The sequence below is a fragment of the Urocitellus parryii genome, chromosome 9 (genome assembly GCF_045843805.1).
Source record: "Urocitellus parryii isolate mUroPar1 chromosome 9, mUroPar1.hap1, whole genome shotgun sequence".
NCBI classification, from domain to species: Eukaryota; Metazoa; Chordata; class Mammalia; order Rodentia; family Sciuridae; genus Urocitellus; species Urocitellus parryii.
In genome coordinates, this window is record NC_135539.1 from 134,691,560 (window position 1) to 134,715,436 (window position 23,877).

Genomic DNA, 23,877 nt, shown 5'->3' on the forward strand with positions numbered 1-23,877 from the left:
TGAAATGGAAATGAGGAAAACCACCCATTCACAATATCCTCAAAAAAAAATAAAATACTTGGGAATCAACCTAACAAAAGAGGTGAAAGATTTATATAATGAAAACTACAGAACCCTAAAGAGAGAAATAGAAGATCTTAGAAGATGGAAAAATATACCCTGTTCATGGATAGGCAGAACTAACATCATCAAAATGGCGATATTACCCAAAGTTCTCTACAGGTTCAATGCAATCCCAACGGCATTTCTTGTAGAAATAGATAAAGCAATCATGAAATTCATATGGAAAAACAAAAGACCCAGAATAGCAAAAGCAATTCTAAGCAGGAAGTGTGAATCTGGAGGTATAGTGATACCAGTTTTTAAACTGTACTACAGAGCAATAGTAACAAAAACAGCATGGTACTGGTACCAAAACAGGCAGGTGGACCAATGGTACAGAATAGAGGACACAGAAACCAATCCACAAAATTACAACTTTCTTGTATTTGATAAAGGGGCTAAAAGCATGCAATGGAGGAAGGATAGCATCTTCAACAAATGTTGCTGGGAAAACTGGAAATCCATATGCAATAAAATGAAGCTTAACACCTTTTTCTCGCCATGCCCAAAAGTTAACTCAAAATGGATCAAAGAGCTTGATATCAAATCAGAGACTCTGCGCCTGATAGAAGAAAAAGTTGGCTCCAATCTACATATTGTGGGGTCGGGCTCCAAATTCCTTAATAGGACGCCCATAGCCCAAGAGTTAATAACAAAAATAAACAAATGGGACTTAAACTAAAAAGTTTTTTCTCAGCAAGAGAAACAATAAGAGAAGTAACTAGGGAGCCTACATCCTGGGAACAAATCTTTACTCCTCACACTTCAGATAGAGCCCTAATTTCCAGAATTTACAAAGAACTCAAAAAATTAAACAATAAGATAACAACCCAATCAACAAATGGGCCAAGGACCTGAACAGACACTTCTCAGAGGGGGACATACAATCAATCAACAAGTACATGAAAAAATGCTCACCATCTCTAGCAGTCAGAGAAATGCAAATCAAAACCACCCTAAGATACCATCTCACTCCAGTAAGATTGGCAGCCATTATGAAGTCAAACAACAATAAGTGCTGGAGAGGATGTGGAGAAAAGGGTACACTCGTACATTGCTGGTGGGACTGCAAATTGGTGCGGCCAATTTGGAAAGCAGTATGGAGATTCCTGGGAAATCTGGGAATGGAACCACCATTTGACCCAGCTATCGCCCTTCTCGAACTATTCCCTGAAGACCTTAAAAGAGCGTACTATAGGGATACTGCCACATCAATGATCACAGTAGCACAATTCACAATAGCTAGACTGTGGAACCAACCTAGATGCCCTTCAATAGATGAATGGATTAAAAAATGTGGCATTTATATACAATGGAGTATTACGCAGCACTAAAAAATGACAAAATCATGGAATTTGCAGGGAAATGGATGGCACTAGAGCAGATTATGCTAAGTGAAGCTAGTCAATCCCTAAAAAACAAATGCCAAATGTCTTTGATTTAAGGAGAGCAACTAAGAACTGAGCAGGGAGGAAGAGCATGAGGAAAAGATTAACCTTAAACAGAGACGAGTGGTAGGGGGAAAGGGAGAGAGAAGGGAAACTGCATGGAAACGGACCCTCAATGTTATACAAAATCACATACAAGAGGTTGTGAGGGGAAGGCGGGGGAAACAAGGGTGAGAACTGAACAACAGCAGATGAGGTAGAGAGGGAAGATGGAAGGGGAGGGGAGGGGGGATAGTAGGGGATAGGAAAGGCAGAATACAACAGACACTAGTATAGCAATATGTAAAACAGTGGATGTGTAACTGATGTGATTCTGCAATTTGTATTTGGGGTAAAAATAGGAGTTCATAACTCACTTGAATCAAATGTATGAAAGATGATATGTCATGAGCTTTGTAATGTTTTGAACAACCAATAAAAAAAGAAAAATTGGTAATAGAATCTGGAGTTTAGTTAGTTACAATGTGCCAATGTTAACGTCTTAGCTCTGACAAATAAATTACAGTAATATTAAAGATAATAATATTAGGGGAAAATGTATGAAAAGAATATGGGAACTTGGTACTACCTTTGCAATTTTTCCATAAGCCTAAAATTATCCTCAAATAGTTATTTTAAAAATGCAAGAGGGGTTATGAATGCATACCCATTTATTCTGAATCTCCACATCTTTCTAAAATGCTTTTGATATATAGCCAAAGTTAACCACTGAACTATCAGACCATTTAATCAGAAAATTCTCTTCAGGATTATCAAAAAATTCATTTATTTATTTATGATATTGGGGATTGAACTCAGGGATACTTAACCACTGAGCTATATCCCCAACACTTTTTATTTTTTATCGTGGGACAGGACCTTTCTATATTGCTTCAAACCTTGCTAAATTGCTGAGGCTGGCCTTGAACTTGTAATCTTCCTATCTTAGCTTCCTGGGTTGCTGGGATTATAGGCAAGTGCCACTGTGTCTGGCACAATGAATTAATTTTAAAAATTCAGAGGCTAAGGCAGAAGGATCATAAATTTGAGGCCCACCTGGGCAACTTAGCAAGACCCTGCCTCAAAATAAAAGGACTAGGTATGTAGCTCTGAGGCAGAATGCTCTTCAAGTCAATCTCCACCAAGGAAAAAAAATTCAATTTTTAAAATACAGTTAACTTTATTACAATAAATACCACCAGAAAAAAGATCATTATACATAAAACATTTCAATGCTAATACATAATATGTTTGTCTGATGTAGTTATAAAGATGACTCTTACCTAGCCAATATTTTCTTTTCTCCTGTTCTTACAAAAACAATTAAAAATGAGGTTTGCATTACACTGTGGGACAACTTACCTGTTAGTACCGGCCTCATATCAGCATCAAACACTAGCAAGTCTTGTTCTCCTTCCCTGAACTCAACACGAAGAATATCACTAAGAGCTCCAACAAGTTCTGTCACATTTAAAAAGCCCAATTTTTTTGGTGAAAGTTGCTCTTTAAAAACTGCCTGTCACAAAAATAAATGGAAATTATGAAAAACATTAGATAGCAGAAATAAAATATGTACAGGTACTCTTGGACAATGCTTTAATTTGAATTTAGCTAAGCTAAAATTTTAAGCTTCAGTGAACTTGGGTGTAAAGCTGTGTTTCCACCCAAGCATTTTACAAAAGTGGCTAATAATCCCTTACCATAAACTTCTAGGCCAATGTCAAGCTCCTTTGAGAGTATATGATAAATCGAAGTGAAAGTGAGGGGAAATTTTCACCTCTCATTTTTAACAATATTTGATTATAAAGCAAAGGTATTTGGGAGTGAAGAATGTATAAACTACAAAACTCATAATAAGCCTATTCTTATTTCTATGTTTTTCAGAGAAAGAATATCCTTGACCATTTTCAACATGCAGAATTGGCATTACTATTTAAAATATTTCCTTAAATTTTATTATTTCACCTTAGAAGATGGGCAAAATAAGCAGGTTTCTTATGAGTGTATTTCCTGTAGTGTACAATTCGATTTTATTGCCTTGGTAAAGAAGAAAATTCATACCAAATAAAGATGCGAGAGAAAATATGGGGTACCACACTAGTTTGGGTTAAAACTGCATGGAGAACTGGTAAATTTTCCCTTGTCAAAAGATTCACCATTTATAAATAATGGATAAAGAAACTGATATATACACAATGGAATATCACTCAGCATTAGAAAAGAAAAAAATTATGGCATTTGCATATAAATGGATGGAGTTGGAGAATATCATGCTAAGCCAAGTAAACCAATTCCCCAAAACCAAAGGCCAAATGTTCTGATAAGTGGATGCTGATTCATAAGGGGAGGAGGGTATGGGAAAAATGGAGGAACTTTGGGCAAAGGAGGGACAGGTGGGGTGGGAACACAGGGGCAGGAGAGATGGTGGAATGAGACTTACATCATTACCCTAGGTACATGTATGACTGCACATATGGTGCAATGCTAGATCGTGTACAACCAGAGAAATGAAAAGTTGTACTACAATTGTATACCATGAATCAAATGCATTCTGCTGTCATATAGACCTAATTAAAATAAATTTTAAAAGATTTAAATAAGTCTAGATATTAAATAGATTGAATGATTCAGTCTGCTATATTTTGAATGTTGAATGTTCCCCAAAGGCCTCTGTGTTAAAAGGTGTAGACTCAAGGTGATACTGCAGGGATATGATGGAAACTTTAAGATGTGGGGCCCAGTGAGAGGTCTTTAGGTCACTGGGTGTGCTCTTGAAGATGGTGGGAGCCTGGCCCCCTCCTCACTCCTTTTGTTCCCTGAATAACATGAGTGATTTTGCTCTGCTACATGTTCTACATTTTCCTGCTATGAAGTGCTGCCTTGCCACAGGCCCAAAGAAATCAGGCATGAACAGAGCCGCCACATTATGAACCAATCTTAGCCTTTTCTGTTTTAATTATCTTAGGTCTTTCACTATGGTAATGGAGAACTGAGTTGTTACTCAGTGCATTAACAGTTAAAACTGTTTGAATGCTCTGTATTGACACAACCCCACTTGAAAGGATACGAAGATTTCAAATAAAAGCTGCACAATTAAAAAAAAAGACTCACCATTAAAATGATCAAATTCTTAATTCAACTTTTATCTCTTGAACCATGATAGAGCAATAGAACAAGGGTCATTAATATCACATTTATAGCCACCCATGAGCATCCCAAAGGAAAAAGAATTGGTAGAGAATAGGGCAGGAGTGATGGAAAAGTAGAGTTAATATCTCTACTTACTTCTTTGTACATTATATCTTTTTATGTATTTTTTTAGTTGTAGATGGACACAATATCTTTATTTTGTTTATTTTTATGTGGTGCTGAAGTTTGAACTCAGTGCCTCATATGTGCTAGGTGAGCACTCTACCACTGAGCTACAACCCCAGCCCTGTATATTATATCTTAAGGCTTCTTTTCCCTTTATGTTCATTAGTCTTTAATAGTTTTTTTTTAACCCTTCTTATAAGTGTCTAGGACTATAGAAATACAATTCAATTGAACGTAAGACTAGGTTGAAAGGATTTTTTAAAATGTTACTAACTTTTTGAATAGGTAACATTCAAAAGGTTCAAGAAGGTATATAGCAGAACAGTCTCCAGCTCACCCCCAATTCTTCAGTCACCTAGCAATCATCTCCTGGAAGTAACTATCATTATATGCAAATTTCCAGAAATTGTGAAAACTTGAATATGCTTTAAGATTATATACATCATACGAATCTTGCCTTTTGCTGTTAAATAGAGACATTAGTTTCCTATTAGTACATGAAACAGTAGAGTTTTGTTTTATGAGCCCGAGAATCATTTTCTTTTGATAGGATACCTGAGTCAATGCATTGATGTGTCAAATATATTTTGTCCTAATTCCTTTGTTATGCTTTCTCTTTTGTTATGCTTTCTGCTTTACTGACTCCCAAATGGACAACTATAGACTTGATATATTTCTACTCCCACTTTCCTTACTTCCCTTCCATCGCCCATTCAACTTTACTCTTATTATTTTTCCTTAGAGTTTATACTTATACTGTCAAAGCTATGCATATATCCTATTACATGATTTTGTTTCCCAACTGGATTTTTCAGATGACAAGCTCATAGTGGAATATTATTTCCTTCATTGGCAACTGGATAAAACTCATGACTGATCTCTTTGACAAGACTGTAAATAAGCCTGTGTGTTCTAAAAAGGCACACAATGTCCAGTAGTCTTTTTGGTGTTCTTAGGGACCATCACTGGTCAGTACCTAGATCCATTATTTTATATAGGGCTTTAATAGAGTTATTCTATCAATTATTTTTCATTATTTAATTGGAAGATTTTTATAAGGATATTCTTCCCCTCATTTTCTATTGGTTACTCAGTCATACAATTCTCTTAGAAAAATCAGGATAAGTGATTAAATTTATCATTTTTCTAAAAGGTGATTTGTTCTCTGTCATCTTCTATGTTAACCAATTGTTTTTTAATATCATATAAACTCATGGAATGAAATATATTTGGTCATTGCTTTAAGTCATTGCTATTATTATCCTACTAAAGCCTAAAATAACTCTTCAAGTGGATTTGTAAGCCCTTTTGATATGACCCTTTTCTTAGCAGTTTCCTTGTTGGTCTGCTATGACAAAATGTTCCAGTCTTGATTTATGCAATTAGAAAACACTTGTATATACTAGTAGAATCATCTCATAATTAATTTGCCTTGTACCCATCATATAACAATGGTTTCAGAATAAGATTACCATAATATAATAAAAATTCAACTTTGGCATATATTCAACCCTTCTTCTCCATTTCATTTTGTGTATGTATTCACAAGAGTATACAGCCATTATATATTTTCTCCTAACTTCATATGGTTTTGGTTGTGGAAGTAGCATTAAATGTCAGTCCTTTTATTAATATGACATTGATGACTCTGTAGAAGATGTCTTCAGAATGGTTCAAGGGAACAACAGTTCTTGAATTCTTGCATGGTTGTAGTCTGTCTCTACAGTTGAGTCAGTTTTGCTAGCATAAAATTCTTGGCTCACATTTTCTTTCCTTGAATATTTGAAATATGTTACTTTCCTCTGGCAAAACAAGATATAAAAATGTCTAATGATCTAATTTTATTCCCTTACAAGTCACTTGCTCTTTTTGTTTTAAATGGTCAAAGGAGTTTCTTCCTTTTTCTTTGAAGTCCACTAATTTGGGTTTGGTTATTCTAGGTTAACGATTTAAGCATGAAGTACAATTTTTTTTTTTATCTTTTAGTTGTAGATGGATACAATATCTTTATTTTTTTTTACTTTTATGTGGTGCTGAAGATCGAACCCAGTGCCTCACACATGCCAGGCAAGCACTCTGCCACTGAGCTACAACCCCAGCTGCTAGTGCACTCTTTCAATAATAGTTTCAAATATTTCATTTCAGTAAAGTTTATTTGAATTACTTTGTTATTCTTTTCTTTGGCATTATTCATATGTTAGCTTTATTTTGCCTGTTTTCAATATCTGTTACTTTTTCTTAAATTCTTTTTTATCTTTTCTTGTTCTTTTAATAACATTTTTCTTATAAAAATTTAAAACAGAAAAAGGCTAAAGAATTGGACAGAACTCTATCACCCAAATTATAGAATTATCAGCATTATTTTGTTTTATCATCAATAAATCCATCCAATTCATTTTTTTATATATTTCAAAGTAACCTACAGACATCAATGTTTTCCCCGCAAAATGTCAGCACATACATTATTATCTAGAATTCAAAATCTTTTTTAACTTTTTATAAAATTCATATTGAAATGGTAAACTTACATTTTCCATTCAATTAGCTTCAATAAATATACAAGATACAGAACTTTTTTTTTTTTTTTAGCCATTTGGGAAGACAGTATTTAGATCTCCAACTAGATTTATAGAATTCTTAATTCTGTCAAAATTCAGAGAATGTTTATACTATTTATTAGGTGAATTCACATTTATGATCGTCTTCCTGAAGAACTGGCCCTTAACCCTGATGGAATGTGCCAATTGCTGATAAAGCAGGCTTCAAGCCCAATGTATTATCTGAAGTTGTTTTAGTCACTTCAGTTTTTCTATATTTCTTGTATATATTTCTTATCTTTTATTTTGAACCAATCTATCCTCACATTTATGATGTGTTCCCTGTAGATAACATAGTTGCATCTTGCTTTCCACAGTCTCATTTCCAAATTTTAATAGTAGTCCATTTACACTTATGAAATTACTATAACTAGATTTAAAATTACCACTATTAATTTCTGTTGATTCCACTGTACAACTAGAAAAGTGAGAAATTATACCCCAATGATTCAAATGTATGAATTGCCAAGATCATTGTAATGTCATGTGTAGCTAATAAAAAAAATAAAATTAAAAAATTTCTGTTGATTCCAATGATACCATCTATCGCCTGTTCCCTCCTTCCCAGTCTTTGTTTGCATTTACAATGTTTTTATACAATTGCATTTTAAAGAATCTATTAAATTTATGCTGTAACTACATTTTAATTATTGTTCTAGGTATTATAGTACACATCTTTAACTTCTCAGCCTTATTGTATCACCTCACAAAAAACATAAGAATCTCACAACCCTATAGTTTCACATTCTGCCCTGATTCATTATGCTGTAGCACGATACATCTTTAAGTTAAAACCAATTATATACTATCATCTTTGTAATAATAGTCATATTTTAATTGGTGAAAGAAAGATTTTTAGATATACCATATATCCTTTATTCTACAGCTCTTCCTGGAGATTCAAGTTCCAATCTGGCATCATTTTCTTCAGCCTGAGGAACATTCTTTAGCATCTCTTTATAGTGCAGGTGTGTTTACAATTATCTATTTGATTATCTGAATATGCCCTTATTTTACCCTTCATTCTTAATCTCACTGGATATAAAAAAAATAAAAAACGTGAAATGAGATTATTTTTCCATATTCCCAATTGACACTTGTTATTGTCAGACATCAAAAATAAATCAATTTTCATTCCAAAGATGTTATCACTAAGTTGTAAAAAGAGCCCTCTTACGCATAATCAAGTAAATATCCTTAACTCTTGTAATGAAGAAAAAGACACTAAAATGCAAAACAGTATTTAAGTGTTAAAGGTATAGACTTGAGGGATCCAAGGAATAGCAACAAAATTTCTATCACAAGAAATGTAAATCACAGAAAAAAAGAACACTTACCTCAAACTCCCCAAGAAGTTTAGAAATTAACAAACCCTCTGGAAACTTAGATACAACCTAATAAAATGAAAATGAAATACAACATAGAATTGAAGTACTAGGATACCAAATGTTTAAAATAAGATAGTATAAATAGTAACAAAGGCAAAAATAACATTATGATTCAAATATATCATATAATGCTTTTATTTTAAAAAATCAGTTTTATGATTTTAAAATATATATAAAAGTGATTCCAAATATTTCCAGAGTTGAGAAATCACTATTACATAATCCTACAATGCCACAACTCCCGTAAAGTCCTGTGTTTCTTTAGCCCAGCTAATATATTTGCTTTCAGCTCACATACAATTAATATTGTGCATTAATATTCAAACATTTTAATTGCAAAAAATACAAATGGATGTTATAGAAAATTTCAGAAAATACAGTTATAAAAATAGCCATTGGCTGGAGTTGTGGCTCAGTGAAAGAGCACTTGCCTAGCATGTGAGAGGCACTGGGTTTGAGTCTCAGCACCACTATAAATAAATAAATTAATTAATTAAAGGTCCATCAATAACTAAAAAAGTATGTTTTAAAAAAATTTTTTTAAAATCCATTATTGCCCATATCCACATAAAACATTTATGTTCATATAAAAATAAGGTTAAAGTTTGCATAATCATTGTTCTAATCAATAAACATGGATAAACAAGCTACAGACAGGTTTTTCAAAATATTCAAGGTACCTAAATGTATCCATACTACGTCACATAAAATGTAAGAACCTCACAACCCTATAGTTTCACATTCAAGGTACCTAAATGTATCCTTTTTATAGTCATTTATTTTTCATTATCACAAATACTGCAATTGTTAACCTCATATTTTCATTATGCACATTTGTCCAATGATTTTTTTAGATAAATCCCTAGAAATGACTGGTTCTATCTCCAATGTAGCATAAAATTTTGTGTTTTCCTAGTTTTTACTTGATTATATTTAATACAAAATTCTAATTCAAGTTTCAGGAAAAAGTAAAAATTTCAAGGGGCTGGGGTTGTGGCTCAGTGGTAAAGCAATCACCTAGCATGTGTGCAGCACTGGGCTCGATTCTCAGCACCACATAAAAAACAAATAAAATAAAGGTATCATATACAGCTACAGCTAAAAAAAAATATTAAATTTTTTTTTCAAAAATCCCAGAGACAGCCATGATGTACTTCAGAAAGCATGCATTTGAAACGTGTGTGTGTGTGTATACCCACATCACTCACTCCGGGAGGAGAACACTGAACATAGTATTCTATAAAACCTGGTTTTAAAGTTCAACATGTGAAGGAGATAATTCAGTGTTTGCTAAGAGAAATACATAAGCTTTCTTACAAGCCACATCATATTCCTTACTCTATGTGGATAATTTAACCAACCCTTTATCAATGAACACTAACTTTTCTCTAATTTTTGGTACCATAAAAAGTCATATTTAATATCCTGTAACAAATTATTATTAGGTATTCGAGTTTCAAAAACAAAAATCAAAACACAGCCTGAATGTACCAGGGATTTTGCATTTCTCCCAGTAAAGTCACAACCCCTGAAATGGACAGTATAAGGCAGTAAGAGCCACGATGGCACCTGATCATTCAAATCAGAATCAATAGCTCCCACAACATCTTAAATGTGTTCACCCTTTGGCCCAATGCATAAAAACAAAGAGTTTTCATATTTTAATAAGGGAAAACAACAGATTAGGCCAAAGACATGAATAGGCAGTTCACATTTTTAAAAATATGACTATAAGCATATTAAAGACACTCAGGATAAAAATCAGTTATAAATTAAAACAACATGACTGGAGAGTAACACTTCACTGTCAGTGGAAGAGTAAATTTGTTCAATCAAATCTTTCAGAGGGCAATGTAGTAACAGTTATTGGCAAAACATAAATAGCCAATGCTTTTGATTGGCAACCACTACTGGATAAATGTTCAAGGACATTTACTACAGCATTTTTAAATAGCCAAGGGTAAAAATAACCCAAATTTAATTAATCATGGATCTCATAAATGAAACATGATAAACATAACCACACATTATATGGAATAGTATTTGATGAACATTTATTTTAAGCTAGAATTATTAGGGTGAGGGGAGGAAGTGAAGGAATAACATATTTCCTAAATAGTTTTACACTGAAATTTTATATAGTGTGTACTTTATGTATTTTTTCATTTTAAAAGAATAGCTATTCTATTTTCAATATATTAGAAAATATCAGGCATCAGGTGTAACTACAAGCAAATTAAACTCAACCACAAATGATATCTGAATTTATAAACAATTATTATTGCTTCCAATAAAAGGAAAATACTTACAAATTTTATCTTATGTTTTAGTTCTGGATTGATGGTCCCTCCAGGTCCAATTTGTGCAATGACCGATTTGAATGTGTTCTCCAACTATGGGGCAAAAAAAGTCAAGTCACAGCCTGTGACATACATAAAGTCAAAGACAAATCTAAAACAGCATAAAAAGGAAATATCTGTAAAAGGAAATATCCTTCAACCAAATGGATAAAACACTGTTCTTAAGAAGTAGCACTGACTTTTCATACCACGTAAATATGCAGATAAAATTTTCAAAAACTAGACATGAGGAATTCTCCACTATAACATTCTCTATAACACATTCAGAGGGATTTTTGCCACTAATTTTCTATTTATAAAAGTACTAAATGTTTATGAAACACATACTTAGTGAATATGAATGCCTAATACCAGGAGACACAGAATGAGTGAGTCACAGGTGGGACACTAGCCCTAAAGAGTAGGAAGGAAAAGCTATTTTGTGGCAACAGAAGCAAAGGATGAAAAACAGTGGCACAGAAAGACTCTGTATGTGAGGCTAGAAGGCAGAGAGTAACTCTGATAGCTGTAGTATTCTGAGAGTCAAATGCAAGGGCCCTCCTAAAGATAGAAGGAAATAGGAGGGAGATCAGACATTTGAGAAAGTAGGAGGGGGAAAAAAACAGAATAAAGTTAAGGAAATAACAAATAAAAATCTAAACTTAATTGGAAGTAGACAGGAGAGGCCCAAGATAAAATAGCAGGAGTCTGAGTATTTTAATACAACAAATGAAGCCACTGGCACAGAGAGGGCCAATAAAGTAAAAATCTGATGCATGGTAGCAGTCAAGGAGTAGGCGACCAGAGAACAGACCGCAGCACATGCACATGGTCCATGTCTAGTGAACAAAGCAATGAAGTGAGAGAGATCATGAAGTCATGTGCATTCAGGTCATTACAGTTGACAACTAAATTAGAGAAGTCGTGAAGTTATAAAGAAAAATACATATTACATGAACTCCTATCACCAAGATACAATCACTATAATATTTTTTCCTTCTAAACTTTTTTTTGGGGGGTTGTCTTTTACTTGGCCTGTCATTATTTAAAACCTGTGTGGGAGGTTGCTGCTGGGTTGCCCTCGCGCCGTGCCGGCCGATGAGAACCGGGCAGCGGAGCAAACATGAATGTTGGAGTTGCCCACAGTGAAGTGAATCCAAATACCCGTGTAATGAATAGCCGGGGTATGTGGCTGACATATGCATTGGGAGTTGGCTTGCTCCATATTGTCTTACTCAGCATTCCTTTCTTCAGTGTTCCTGTTGCTTGGACCTTAACAAATATTATACATAATCTGGGGATGTATGTATTTTTGCATGCAGTAAAAGGAACACCTTTTGAAACTCCTGACCAAGGTAAAGCAAGGCTCCTAACTCATTGGGAACAACTGGACTATGGAGTACAGTTTACATCTTCACGGAAGTTTTTCACAATTTCTCCAATAATTCTATATTTTCTGGCAAGTTTCTATACGAAGTATGATTCAACTCACTTCATCCTAAACACAGCTTCTCTTCTGAGTGTGCTTATTCCCAAAATGCCCCAACTACATGGTGTTCGGATCTTTGGAATTAATAAGTATTGAAATGTTTGAAACTGAACAAAATTTTTACAGCTACTGAGTTTCCTGTAAGGAAGGAGTAGTTGGTAAACTGCACTGTTTCTATGATAATGTGAAATGAGAGGTATCTACATCAGAGGACCAATTGCTGGTTCTTCAGATGCTGTCTTGAAGTGCAGAATTCTACTAAATGATGCCTCTGTTTAATACATCTGGTATATTTTGGAAGAAAGGCTTTATAGGCAGGCTGGGCAGGCCCAGCGTATAAGTTAATTGCAGTACAGTGAGGGTGTAGTAAATAAATCCAAGGAAGTAAGATATTTGTAAGAAACTAGGACCAGCTTAATTATAATGATGGGCATGACATGAGGAAAAGAAAATTTTCAGTCCTTTAGTGACAATTAGTTTAGGCAGACTTAACATGTAAATCGGAATCATCTCTGTAAGTTTATTATAGATTACTTTTATTACCATATATATTTCTCTTATGTAAGAGGATATATACTTCTTATTTTGTACAAACCAGTTTCTTATAAATTATCTTATGAATGGGGTTTTTTGTTTTGGGGTTTTTGCTGGCTCAGTATTATGTGTTGATAGATGAAATTATTTTTGCATTTATTATGTTACATAGTTTTTGAAAGTCCACCTTCATGACTGCTGCTGGAAGATACCATCTGAGTCAGCATTCTAATTTTGGAACAAAACAGATTTACTTGGTTTTCCAGACACAAGGCTGCTAATAAACCAGTTAAAATAATTTATTTCAAGAAGTTAAAGTACAGGGTTGCTTATAGGTGCCTGTTTTTTAGGTTAAGAAACTTAATTGGTAAAGTCTGTCATTCCTTAGAAAAGGAAATATAAAATGGACAGCTACATAGCTACCTGTGGTCTAGCAGTAACTGCTTCTCTAGCCATAGTACCAAAGTAAGTAATAGATATTTTGTTTTAGCAGGTCTATAGTAAAAGATAAGATTGTCTTTCCTTAGTCCTGCTCTCAACCCCCATAGTTTGCTTGTTAATATTTTTACTTTAAACATGCGAGTCTTAGTATAGGTAACTCTAAATGGTAACTATTTAAAGTAGTGATTATATTGAATTCTTGTGACTTAGGGAAGTTACCTATAGTTGCTAACATTAATTGCAAGAAAAAACTATACTATACTTGAGAAGCAATCACATTAAAAAAAAAGAAACAAAAAAACAAAGTTCTGATATATGATAAAACTGAAAAACTGAGTAATACATATAAACAAAATTGAGTGAAAGGAGTTTTTGACGAACTTAAAGATCAATCTCTGTCAACAAACTGACTTTTCAGGGTAGTGATCATTGTTTTGTATTTCAAAAGTATTGAGTTTAGAAATCAGTTGTATGATACTGCCTTTGTATATTTGTCTTATGTATTTTTAAATAACTGGTAATCTATACTTTAATAAAATTTTTTCCTTGGTGTAAAAATAAAATAAAACCTGTGTGAAGAAACCAATTTCTTTTTTTAAAATATATTTTTTTAGTTGATACACTTATTTTATTTAAAAGTGGTGCTGAGAATTGAACTCAGTGCCTCACACATGCCAGGCAAGTGCACCACTGCTGAGCCCCAGCCCCAGCCCAAGAAACCTATTTCTTTATCTGAAAAATGAAGATAACTTCCATCTCTCATATGCTGATGTGAAAACTAGGAGGCAAGGTATGGAGAGTGCTAATCATGGCTGTGCACAGAAGGAGTTCAATATGACCCTGTCCTGATCCTCTGGTATGGCAGGGCTCCCCTTGGCAGAATTCACTCTTCATTATTCACTCCTCTTTTCATCCAATATCACTGCAACTTCTCCACCATCTCTGCAAGAATCTGCCCATCCTTCAATAGCACCACATTTAGCAGAAATCCCTCAACATTTTGGCAGCTTGATGGCTTCCTATTTAGTTTCTAAGATTTAAGTTTTTCCATAGTTTCATATTTTCTTGGGCATTTCCATGTTGGTTAAACTATTATGTTTACATTCCTTATTGTTCTTTTATCATATCCCAACATGTTCTTACCATAACAACTTAATAAATTATCACTGTGCTAGGTGTTTCAGGGGACAAAGAAGGTCACCTTTGACAACATCATTCCTCTTGAGGCAATTACAATTAAGAGGGAAATTAATGAGTGTATAAACAGCTACAACCTAAAACTGACTCTAAGTGCTAATAAAGAGAATCCTGCCAGTACAAAGATGCATGCCTATAATCCCAGTGACTCAGGAGCCAGAGGCAGGACAGAGTTAAGCTGTTACAACTCAAGTTCAAGGCCAGCCTTGGTAATTTAGTAAGACCCTGTTTCAAAATAAAAAAGGGCTAAGGATGTGACTCAGTGGTAAAGTATCCCTGGGTTCAGTTGCTAGTACTCCCCACCTGGCAAAAAAGAATTCATCACATCAAATTACAAGTACTCAGCATGTTTCATTTTTAGAAGTGCTTTGAAGGATGGTCAAATTTTTGCAGAGATGGTGAAGAAGGCACTGAAAGTAGAAGAAACTTCAAAGAAAAATAGTTACCTGAAGGCATTGGGAAAATTGTAGAAGAGATAGCTGGGAAGGTAGATTGAACACCTTAAATGCCAAACTAAGCAGTTTTTTTTTTTTTTGGATATATGATGCTAGATTTTTTGGAAGGGAGAGACATGATCAGAACCATAATTTGGCAATTAGATTGGAAGGGTGACGGACAACCAGTTGACTACTGAAACTGTGTTAGCTAGAATGCTAGGCAAGAGTTTTAACTAGAGTGTAGGGAGAGTGAGAATGGAAAAAAGGATATTACAAGAGATGAAATCCACAGAATCAGGAAAGATGATGGAGCAGTAAGAATTGTTGATTAGCCAGGGATGGATAACAAGATCAGAAAAATAGCCTGGAGCCTCAAGTGTTGCAGAAACTAAGGGATTTTGAAATACAGAAAACTGGTAAGTAAATGGCTGGATAGCAATGACTTGATCTCTCTCTCTGAAACATAGCCTATGACAGTCAGCAAACCTGGCTCCCAGGTTAAATCTGTCCTGCCATTGGTTTTTGTATGGTCCATGTTTGAAGAATAGTTTTGACATTTTAAAATGGTCACAGAGGAGTCAAAAGCAGAATATTTTGTGACACATGAAAATTATGATATTCAAATTTCAGTATCCCCAGTTTTGTTGGAACACAGCCACACTTATTTATATATTGTTATGGCTGCTGCAAGCACAGAGTTAAGCTGTTACAACACACACCATTCATCTCACAAGTCAAGTAGCCCTTCAGAGAAAATATTTTGTTGCCCTTCAGAGAAAATATTTGCCCATCATAGTTTGAAGGTAACGAAATTATGGGCTCTTAGCTAGAAACAATGCATCTCAAATAGGTAAGGAAAAAACATTCAAGCTAGAAGAGTTAATAAGCTGACTAAATTGAATGGGATGGGAGAGCTGTTTGAAAGTCCAGGTAAATAGAGGGAAGTTGTGATGTGCAAAAAAAATTAAGACAGGGAGGTAAACCCACATGAGGAAAATCAAAGGTGGACCGGATGTCAACAATGCTTTTGGACTCAGGTGCTTACAGATCAAAGACAAGAAATAGGAAATAAATCAAGTAAACAAGATATAATATTTTAGAAAATAAAATTGGAAAGCTACAAAGAAAATATGCCATATTCAGAATAGGAGCCTATAGAGCCAGAAAGAGCTCTGAATAGACATTTTCTCAGAAAAATAAACAAAGACATAAATAGGCAATTAACTAAAAACACTAAATAATAAAAACAAAGTTCAACCTCAAATACTCATTAGCAGTAAGATTTTTACCTGTCAAATCAGAAGAAATTTAAACATTCGTTTACTCATTTAACAAAAATATACTGAGCATATAATATATGCTCTTCCCACTGTACTGTGTTGGATATTCAGGGGTCAATAAGCTATATATGATCTCTGTCCTCGTGAGAATTTAGTATGGGGAAAATTTTAAAAACCATATAAATACATTTCCAATTATAACAAATATAATAAAAAATATTGATTCCACATGATCTCACTCTTACGTGGAGTGTGAAATCAAACAAACAGAACAAAATGGTCATTACTCAAGGCTGAGGGTACTGAGATGTTGCCAAAAGAAAAAACTTTCAGTAGATAGGAGGAATAATTCAAGAGATCAATTATACATCATGGTGACTATGGTTAATAATAATGTATTACTTGGAAAATTTGGGGAGTTTTCACCACACACACAAAAGTATGGAGGAAATGCTCATGTTGCCATTTTGACTTAGCCACTCTGCAATGGCATATTTCTATACCATAAATTTATGCAACTTCTATACCATAAATTTATGCAACTTCTACTTTTTGATTTAAGAATTAAAAATAGCCCCACAGACTATACGTGTAATATGAATTGTAATGTATTCTGCTGTCATATGTAACAAATTAGAATAAAAAATGTTAATTTTAAAAAATAGCCCAACAGAGTGTCATAAGAAGACAACATGACTGAAGGTCTTAGAAAAGCAGTGGGCATTGGTGGGGAGGGTTCTCTGAAGTGTCCTTCTCAACTAAGTCTGAGTAAAGGTGCAAGGAAAGTAGCACACTCACACACATTCTGCAACAGTGTTAACTGGAACCATTGTTAGGAAGGACAACCTAATCACATGTTTAAGCCATAAAAGTGCCCATGCCTTTTGATCTGGCAATTGCTCTTCTAGAAATTTATCCTGTGATGTAATAGAGAGGCTTGCAAATTTTGAGCAAGATTTTCATTATATAGTTATTTTTATAGCACAAACTAGAAAATTTAATAGCACAAACTAGAAAGAAAATATTTAATAGCACAAACTAGAAAGAAAAAATACCCAACCTAGATTATAAATTAAACAAATTATGGCCCACTTAAACTGATGTTATAAATCATGATGCATTAGAGTTTTTAACAATGTGAATGTTGACAATGCATGCTTACGGCAGGAAAAAAGGTCACAAAAGATTCATTTTTTAAACAGTCAATTTTTCTAGGTGACAAAAGCACAGATGATTTTTATCTTCTATGCCTTTCAAAACTGCAAATTTTCTGCACTCTATTACTTTTGAAATAAGAAAAAGTTTTTAAATACAGACACCTGGGAGGTTATTGATAAATATGAGGGTGGAAGCATTTGGGGAAGATGAAGAAACTAAAAGCAGAAAGGAACAGAAGTCACTCTGAGGACACACTGCGGGTATTTTGGCCATGTGGGAAAACATTAATATGTTTTTTGATTAAGATCACAAAACTTGCACAGAAACATTCTGTGGCAATGCTTTCAAGCTGTCATACATTTATAGGAATCTGCCAGGTTATCTGCTATGGCCTGGACATTTGTGCCCCTTCTCTAAGTTCCTGTGTTGAAAATCCTAACCCTGAGGTCCAGGCACTAGGAGGTGGTCAGGTCCTAAGTATAAAATCCTTTGTCCTTTTGGCTGTGTGAGGACAGAGAGAAAAGAACTAGGAAGCAGGCCCTATGAACTAGGAAGCAGGCCCTCACTAGACACAGATCTGCCACTGCCACATTCTTGGATTTCCCAGCCTCCAAGTATTTTTCATAGATAGAACCTATGTGAGAAAAAAAATCTTTTTTGATAAGCCACCCAGTTTATGGGATTTCTGCTAGAGCAACCTAAATGGACTAGGATCCTATAAATAGGATTAGTTTGGTTCATTTAACTAAAAGATAGGCCATAAGGAATTTGATTTGTCATACTAAACATTTCATATGAACTTAGGGAAAAGCTTGTCAAAGTTGGCCACAGAATATAACCTCCAGAGAATTACACTAATTAACCTAAAGAACAGCCTCTTCTGATGATAATGATTTAACATATCAATTGCTTTTCGAAGATATTCTTGATATATAGCGAATCAGGTCATCAGGTGAAATAAAATACACAATGCATAGCACCTAATTCATGTAAAAACTAACAATTGTTCAGGTACAAATTACAAGTTAGGTACAAACAAGATCAGACCTCCTATAATTCATTTAAGATCAAAAAACATTCTTTTATAGGTCTAAGGTTTACCTACTTTAAATCTCATGGTGAATGTTGCAATAAAATTTTACAAATGTGAGACAAGAGGCAGGGAGAGGGTACTCAGGTTCTATCTATGAAAAATACTTGGAGCAGCAACACACAGAACAAAAGTCAAGAGAAAATACATCTGGATAAAAGGTGTGTGCATATTTTTCATTTCTCTTCTTGAAACCATCCATGAGCACGTTTTAAACTTTGCATTTCTTATTGCTTGGCTCTGACTGCTGAAAGGCAGTTTTCCTGCTGAATCCTACAGTTTAAAATTTCTGAAAAAGATATATGCACTATCATCCTTTAATATTTTTTTGGAATTTCTAGTCAGTACAATAAATTTAGGAAATAGAACTTCAGATACTGAGAAGAACAAGGCAAACTCATCCACAAACAATATGATGGTCTACTTGAAAAACCCATGGGAAGACTACTTAAACAAGTTCAGCCAGTTTCAAAGTAGTATTTTTAAAAATTAACTTCCCTTCTCAGGATCCATGATTAGTTACAATCACATTGTCAAAAGCAAGAATAAGACCACAAAATATAAAATATAAAACCTAAAAAAACACTTGCAAAAATGTGCCAACCTCTAATGAAGAAAACCATAGGTCTACAATGAAGAGCACGAGATTAAAGACAGCTGCAACATGTTGTTGAATGAATACATAATTTTTTCAAGAAGTGTCACATATTACATTAAGTCCAAGATATCCAATAGAAATTTTGGCACTTACAAAAATGATTCTAAAGTTTTAGATATTAGAATGGGAAAAGTCTTTAAAGAGACTAATCAAGGAAGATTTCTTTTAACAAATGTTAAGGTGAGCTCAAAAGGAACCAAATTAAAAGTGTGAAGCTAGCACAGAACATATCCCAAAATTATAATGCATCCAGATTAAAATGTTAAATGTTAAATTTTCTTTTTAACCTTGCAACAAATGAAGCCTCTTTAAAACCTCAAGGTGGGAAAGCACTTTGTTAGGCTTGAGATCAAAGGCAGAAGTGAAAAACAATCACTAATAGATTTGATGATTCTAACTTGTGAACTTCTGGCCAAAAAACAAAGGAAAATAACTTAGAAAATGAATTTCTAGCATATGACAGCAAAAGTTTCTTGAATTCTTTAGGTAAAAATTAAAAGCAAATTAATAAGCAATGTTTCTTCTTCAACTTAACATCTCAAGAGGAAGAAAAACAGGAAAAGGATGAGAACACATAATTCATTAAAACAGAAATGGCCAACTTTTAATTCAAATTGTCAGTAGCCAACAATATATATGAAGTGATCCTATATTAAGTTTCTTTTTTTAAAAAATAATTAATTTTTTTAGTTGTACATAAAAAAATAAAGGTATTTTGTCTTGTGGTGCTAAAGATCAAACCCAATGCCTCACACATGTAAGGCAAGCACTCTGCCACTGAGCCACAACCCCAGCCTCTATATTTAGCTTCTTGATTAGAGAAAATATTTTTGTGCCCAACTATCTTTCAAGAATTAACATTTTGGTGGCTGGGGTTATGGCTCAGTGGTAGAACATTCACTTACCATGTGTGAGGTACAGGGTTTGATCCTCAGCACCACATAAATATAAATAAATAAAGGTATTGAGTCCATCTACAGCTAATACTATAAAAATATTTGAATTTTTAATAACCATATAGAATCCTAAGAATTATATAACCAGAAGGCATGGAGAAATAGACACTAATTTTTTTGAAGGGTGTATTAATACTTTTCTGGATGTCAGTTTGGCAAAAGCCATTTTTTTAAAATTTTTTTTAGTTGTACACAATACCTTTATTTTGTTTGTTTATTTTTATGAGGTGCTGAGGATAGAACCCAGGGCCTCGAATGTGCTAGGCGAGTACTCTATCACTGAGCCACAGCCACAGCCCCTGCAAAAACTATTTTTAAAAATAAAAATTTTCTTTATTGGAATTGACCAAAAAGAGACCAACAGATGGTTTATGGTTATCTATTCTGAATGTCAAAAGATAAAGACATGATTTGATTAGGATATAGTCTAGTCAGTTTACGTATAAATATAGATAAACAGGTTGGTCTCAGGCCTATCTGGCATAAGAAATGTCAAGAGAAAAATGTTAAAAATGAGGAAATCACTATCAAAGAAATAAACATTACATTTGGTAGTACAACTATGAGTAATTTTTTTAGGCTGCTTGTTTTTTTAAATTTTTTTTAGTTGTAGATGGACACAATACCTTTATTAATTTACTCTTATGCGGTGCTGAGGATCAAACCCAGTGCCTGGGGGTCCAGGTGAACTGAAGAGAGATATTGAAGTGTGGGGACAACAAGGATGCTAAACTTTGCTCAGTAGTAAAGATTAGCACAGAGAGGAATAGCGCTGAAAATCTGCAGACAGATTCCCCCCAGGTTTCTGATGAGTATTGATCTGTGCAAGTGAGGAACATTCTCTGAGGCTGAAGAAATACAACAAATAGCATTAAGTTCACATAGGGCTGGAACAGTCACTGTTCCCACCCGACAACAGAGGTAAATGCTCACAAAGAAAAGCCTCAGCGGTGGGACCAAACTATCCCTTAGACTGAAGGCTGTTCTGGGCCCACTGCTCACGCTGCCCTCTGTCCCGTCCCGCCGCCGCCCCCCGCAAGAAAAGTTACCATAGACAGGGTGGCTTTAATAGTAAATCATCCCCTCACAGTTCTGGAGGCTAGAAGTCTATGATCAAGGCACAGTCCGATTCTTGGTAAGGTTCTCTGGCTCACAGCTGGCCAGCTTCTCACTGTGTGTCCACATGAAGAGTGAGCAAAAGCTCTCTGGGTTGTTTTTTGTTTGTTTATTTGTTTTTGGTTCTGGGGATTAAATCTAGAGTAATTTACCCTAAGCCACATCCCCAGAGACAGGATCTCACTAAGTTGCTAAGGTCTTTGCTAAGTTGGTAAAGCAATCCTCCTGCCTCAGCCTCTTGAGTCACTGGGATCATAGGTGAGCACCCAGTTTGCTCTCCTTTCTTAAAAGGGTACTAATTCCCCCATGAGGAAGCCACCTTTGTGATCTTATTGAACCCTAATTACTGCCAAAGGCCTCCTTTCCAAATACCATCATATTTAGGAAGTTAGGGCTTCAATGTATGAATTTTGGGGGAACATGATTTGGTCCAGAGCTGAAGCCCTAACAAAGTTAAAAGTAGGTCAGGCATGGTGACACATACCTGTAGTCTCAGAAGCTGGAAGGGTGAGGCAGAAGTCCCTTGAGTCCAGGAGTTGGAGACTAGCTTGGCCAACACAGTAAGGATCCCCCACTCCCCCCCAAAATTTTAAAGACTCAAAAATCACCAAATTGAGTCAAAGGAACTTCTATGTAAAGCAATTACAACTTCACAATGTCTGGCATCCAGTAAAAAACTGCAGATCAATTAATTTGAAGACAACAATAGAAAATATCCAAAATGAAGCACACAATGAAAGAAGAGAGACAAAAAAGAGGGAAAAAAATAAAGAAAAGAGACCCAGTGACCTGTAAGAAGATTACAAGCACTCTAAAATAGGTACAATAGTAATCCTGAGAAGATGGAAGGAAAGAAAAATAGTTAAGGACAAAATTTTCCAGATTTAATGAAAATTATAAATGCACATACAAGAAGCTAAATGATACATGAAGCTCAATGAATTCCACACAAAACAAATAAAATAATACCAAGGGACACTAAAATCAAATTGTAGAAAACAAGAAAAAATCTTGAAAATAACATTCACAGACGATTAATAAGACTATAGAATTGTCAGAAACTATGCAGACAATAAAATAACATCTCTAAAGTACTGAAGGGCAAGTGGCAGGGTGGGGGCGGGGGAGGCTCCTATCAACCTAAAGTTTTACACCCAGCAATATTATATTTCAAAAATAACAACAAAGGCTTTTTCAGATGAACAAAAGCTAAGAATATCCACTCCCAACACATTTGTCTTACAGAACATATTGATTTTCCAGGCAGAAAGAAAATTATACTAGGGGAAAATCTACACAAAGGACTGAAAAGCATCAAAAATAAATGTGGGTAAATATTTCTTAGCTATAATATTTTTAGGTAGGCATGGTGGTGCATGCCTGTAATCCCAGCTACATGGGAGACTGAAGCCAAGAGGACAGCAAGTTTGAGGACAATAATACCCTTCCTCAAAATAAAACAAATTTTAAAAGGGCTGGGGATGTAGCTTGGTGGTAGATTACCTCTGGGTTCAATCCCCAGCACTGCAAGAATAAAATAAAAATGTTTTGAGCCAAAACTAACATATTAAGGTTTATATCATGAGATAAATGCCACAACAATAGCTCAAAGAATGGAAGGAATGTGTATTTATTGTTCTAAGGCACTTAACATTATGTATGAACTGGTATATTATTTAGGGTCAAATGTATAAATTAAAAATAATGGGGCTGGGGATGTGGCTCAAGCGGTAGCTCGCTCGCCTGGCAAGCATGGGGCGCTGGGTTCAATCCTCAACACCACATAAAAATAAAGATGTTGTGTCCACCGAAAAACAAAAAAAATTTAAAAATCCTCTGTCTTAAAAAAAAATAATGTATGCTGAAAATCCTAAGCCATTCACTAAAAATATAGAGGAGGCATAGCTAATAAATACCAAAGATAGAGTGGAACCATAAAAAATAATTAGGATCAAGGCAAGGATATCCCCTCTCTCACCACTGCTTCAACATCCTGTCACAAGTCCCAACAAGACAAGAAAATAGAAAGCATATAGACCAGGAAGGAATAAAATAGTCTTTGTCTATGTAAGTGATCCTGTTGTTTGTGAACAATCTAAAAGAATAAAAATCCTGTCTGGGTCTAATAAACAATTACAGCTGAGTTGTAGGATACAAGGTTAATGAGCAGAAGTCAATCACAGCACAACAAATAGGGCAATTCATGAGGAACACATAGCAATCCTAAATGTGCATGCAACTAAGAGGGAAAACAAATCCACAATTGTATTTAAATATCTTGATGCTCTTCCCTCAGTAACTCATGAAAAGATTTGACATACAGTTATGAAAAAATTCTCAGAAACCGGGAACA

The 23,877-nt window shown here is 34.6% G+C and overlaps 2 protein-coding genes across 2 annotated transcripts in view; one reads left to right on the plus strand and one right to left on the minus strand.

Moving 5' to 3' along the window:
• Tdrd5 (tudor domain containing 5) overlaps positions 1-23,877 on the minus strand; it is a 66,500-nt gene that overhangs the window by 38,544 nt on the left and 4,079 nt on the right. The window contains exons 4-6 of the mRNA XM_026388505.2: positions 11,139-11,222; positions 8,775-8,835; positions 2,892-3,041 (exon numbers count right to left, since the gene is read on the minus strand). Coding sequence (XP_026244290.1) covers positions 2,892-3,041; positions 8,775-8,835; positions 11,139-11,222 — 295 coding nt within the window. The remainder of the gene's footprint in view (positions 1-2,891; positions 3,042-8,774; positions 8,836-11,138; positions 11,223-23,877) is intronic.
• On the plus strand, positions 12,287-13,382 carry LOC144256895 (ORM1-like protein 1). Its single transcript, XM_077802671.1, has one exon. The coding sequence runs from the start codon at positions 12,292-12,294 to the stop codon at positions 12,751-12,753; it is 462 nt and encodes a 153-aa protein (XP_077658797.1). The 5' UTR covers positions 12,287-12,291; the 3' UTR covers positions 12,754-13,382.

Bases quoted from the DNA above. Each gene is read 5' to 3' on its own strand.
- LOC144256895 (XM_077802671.1), top strand. From the start codon at position 12,292: ATGAATGTTGGAGTTGCCCACAGTGAAGTGAATCCAAATACCCGTGTA.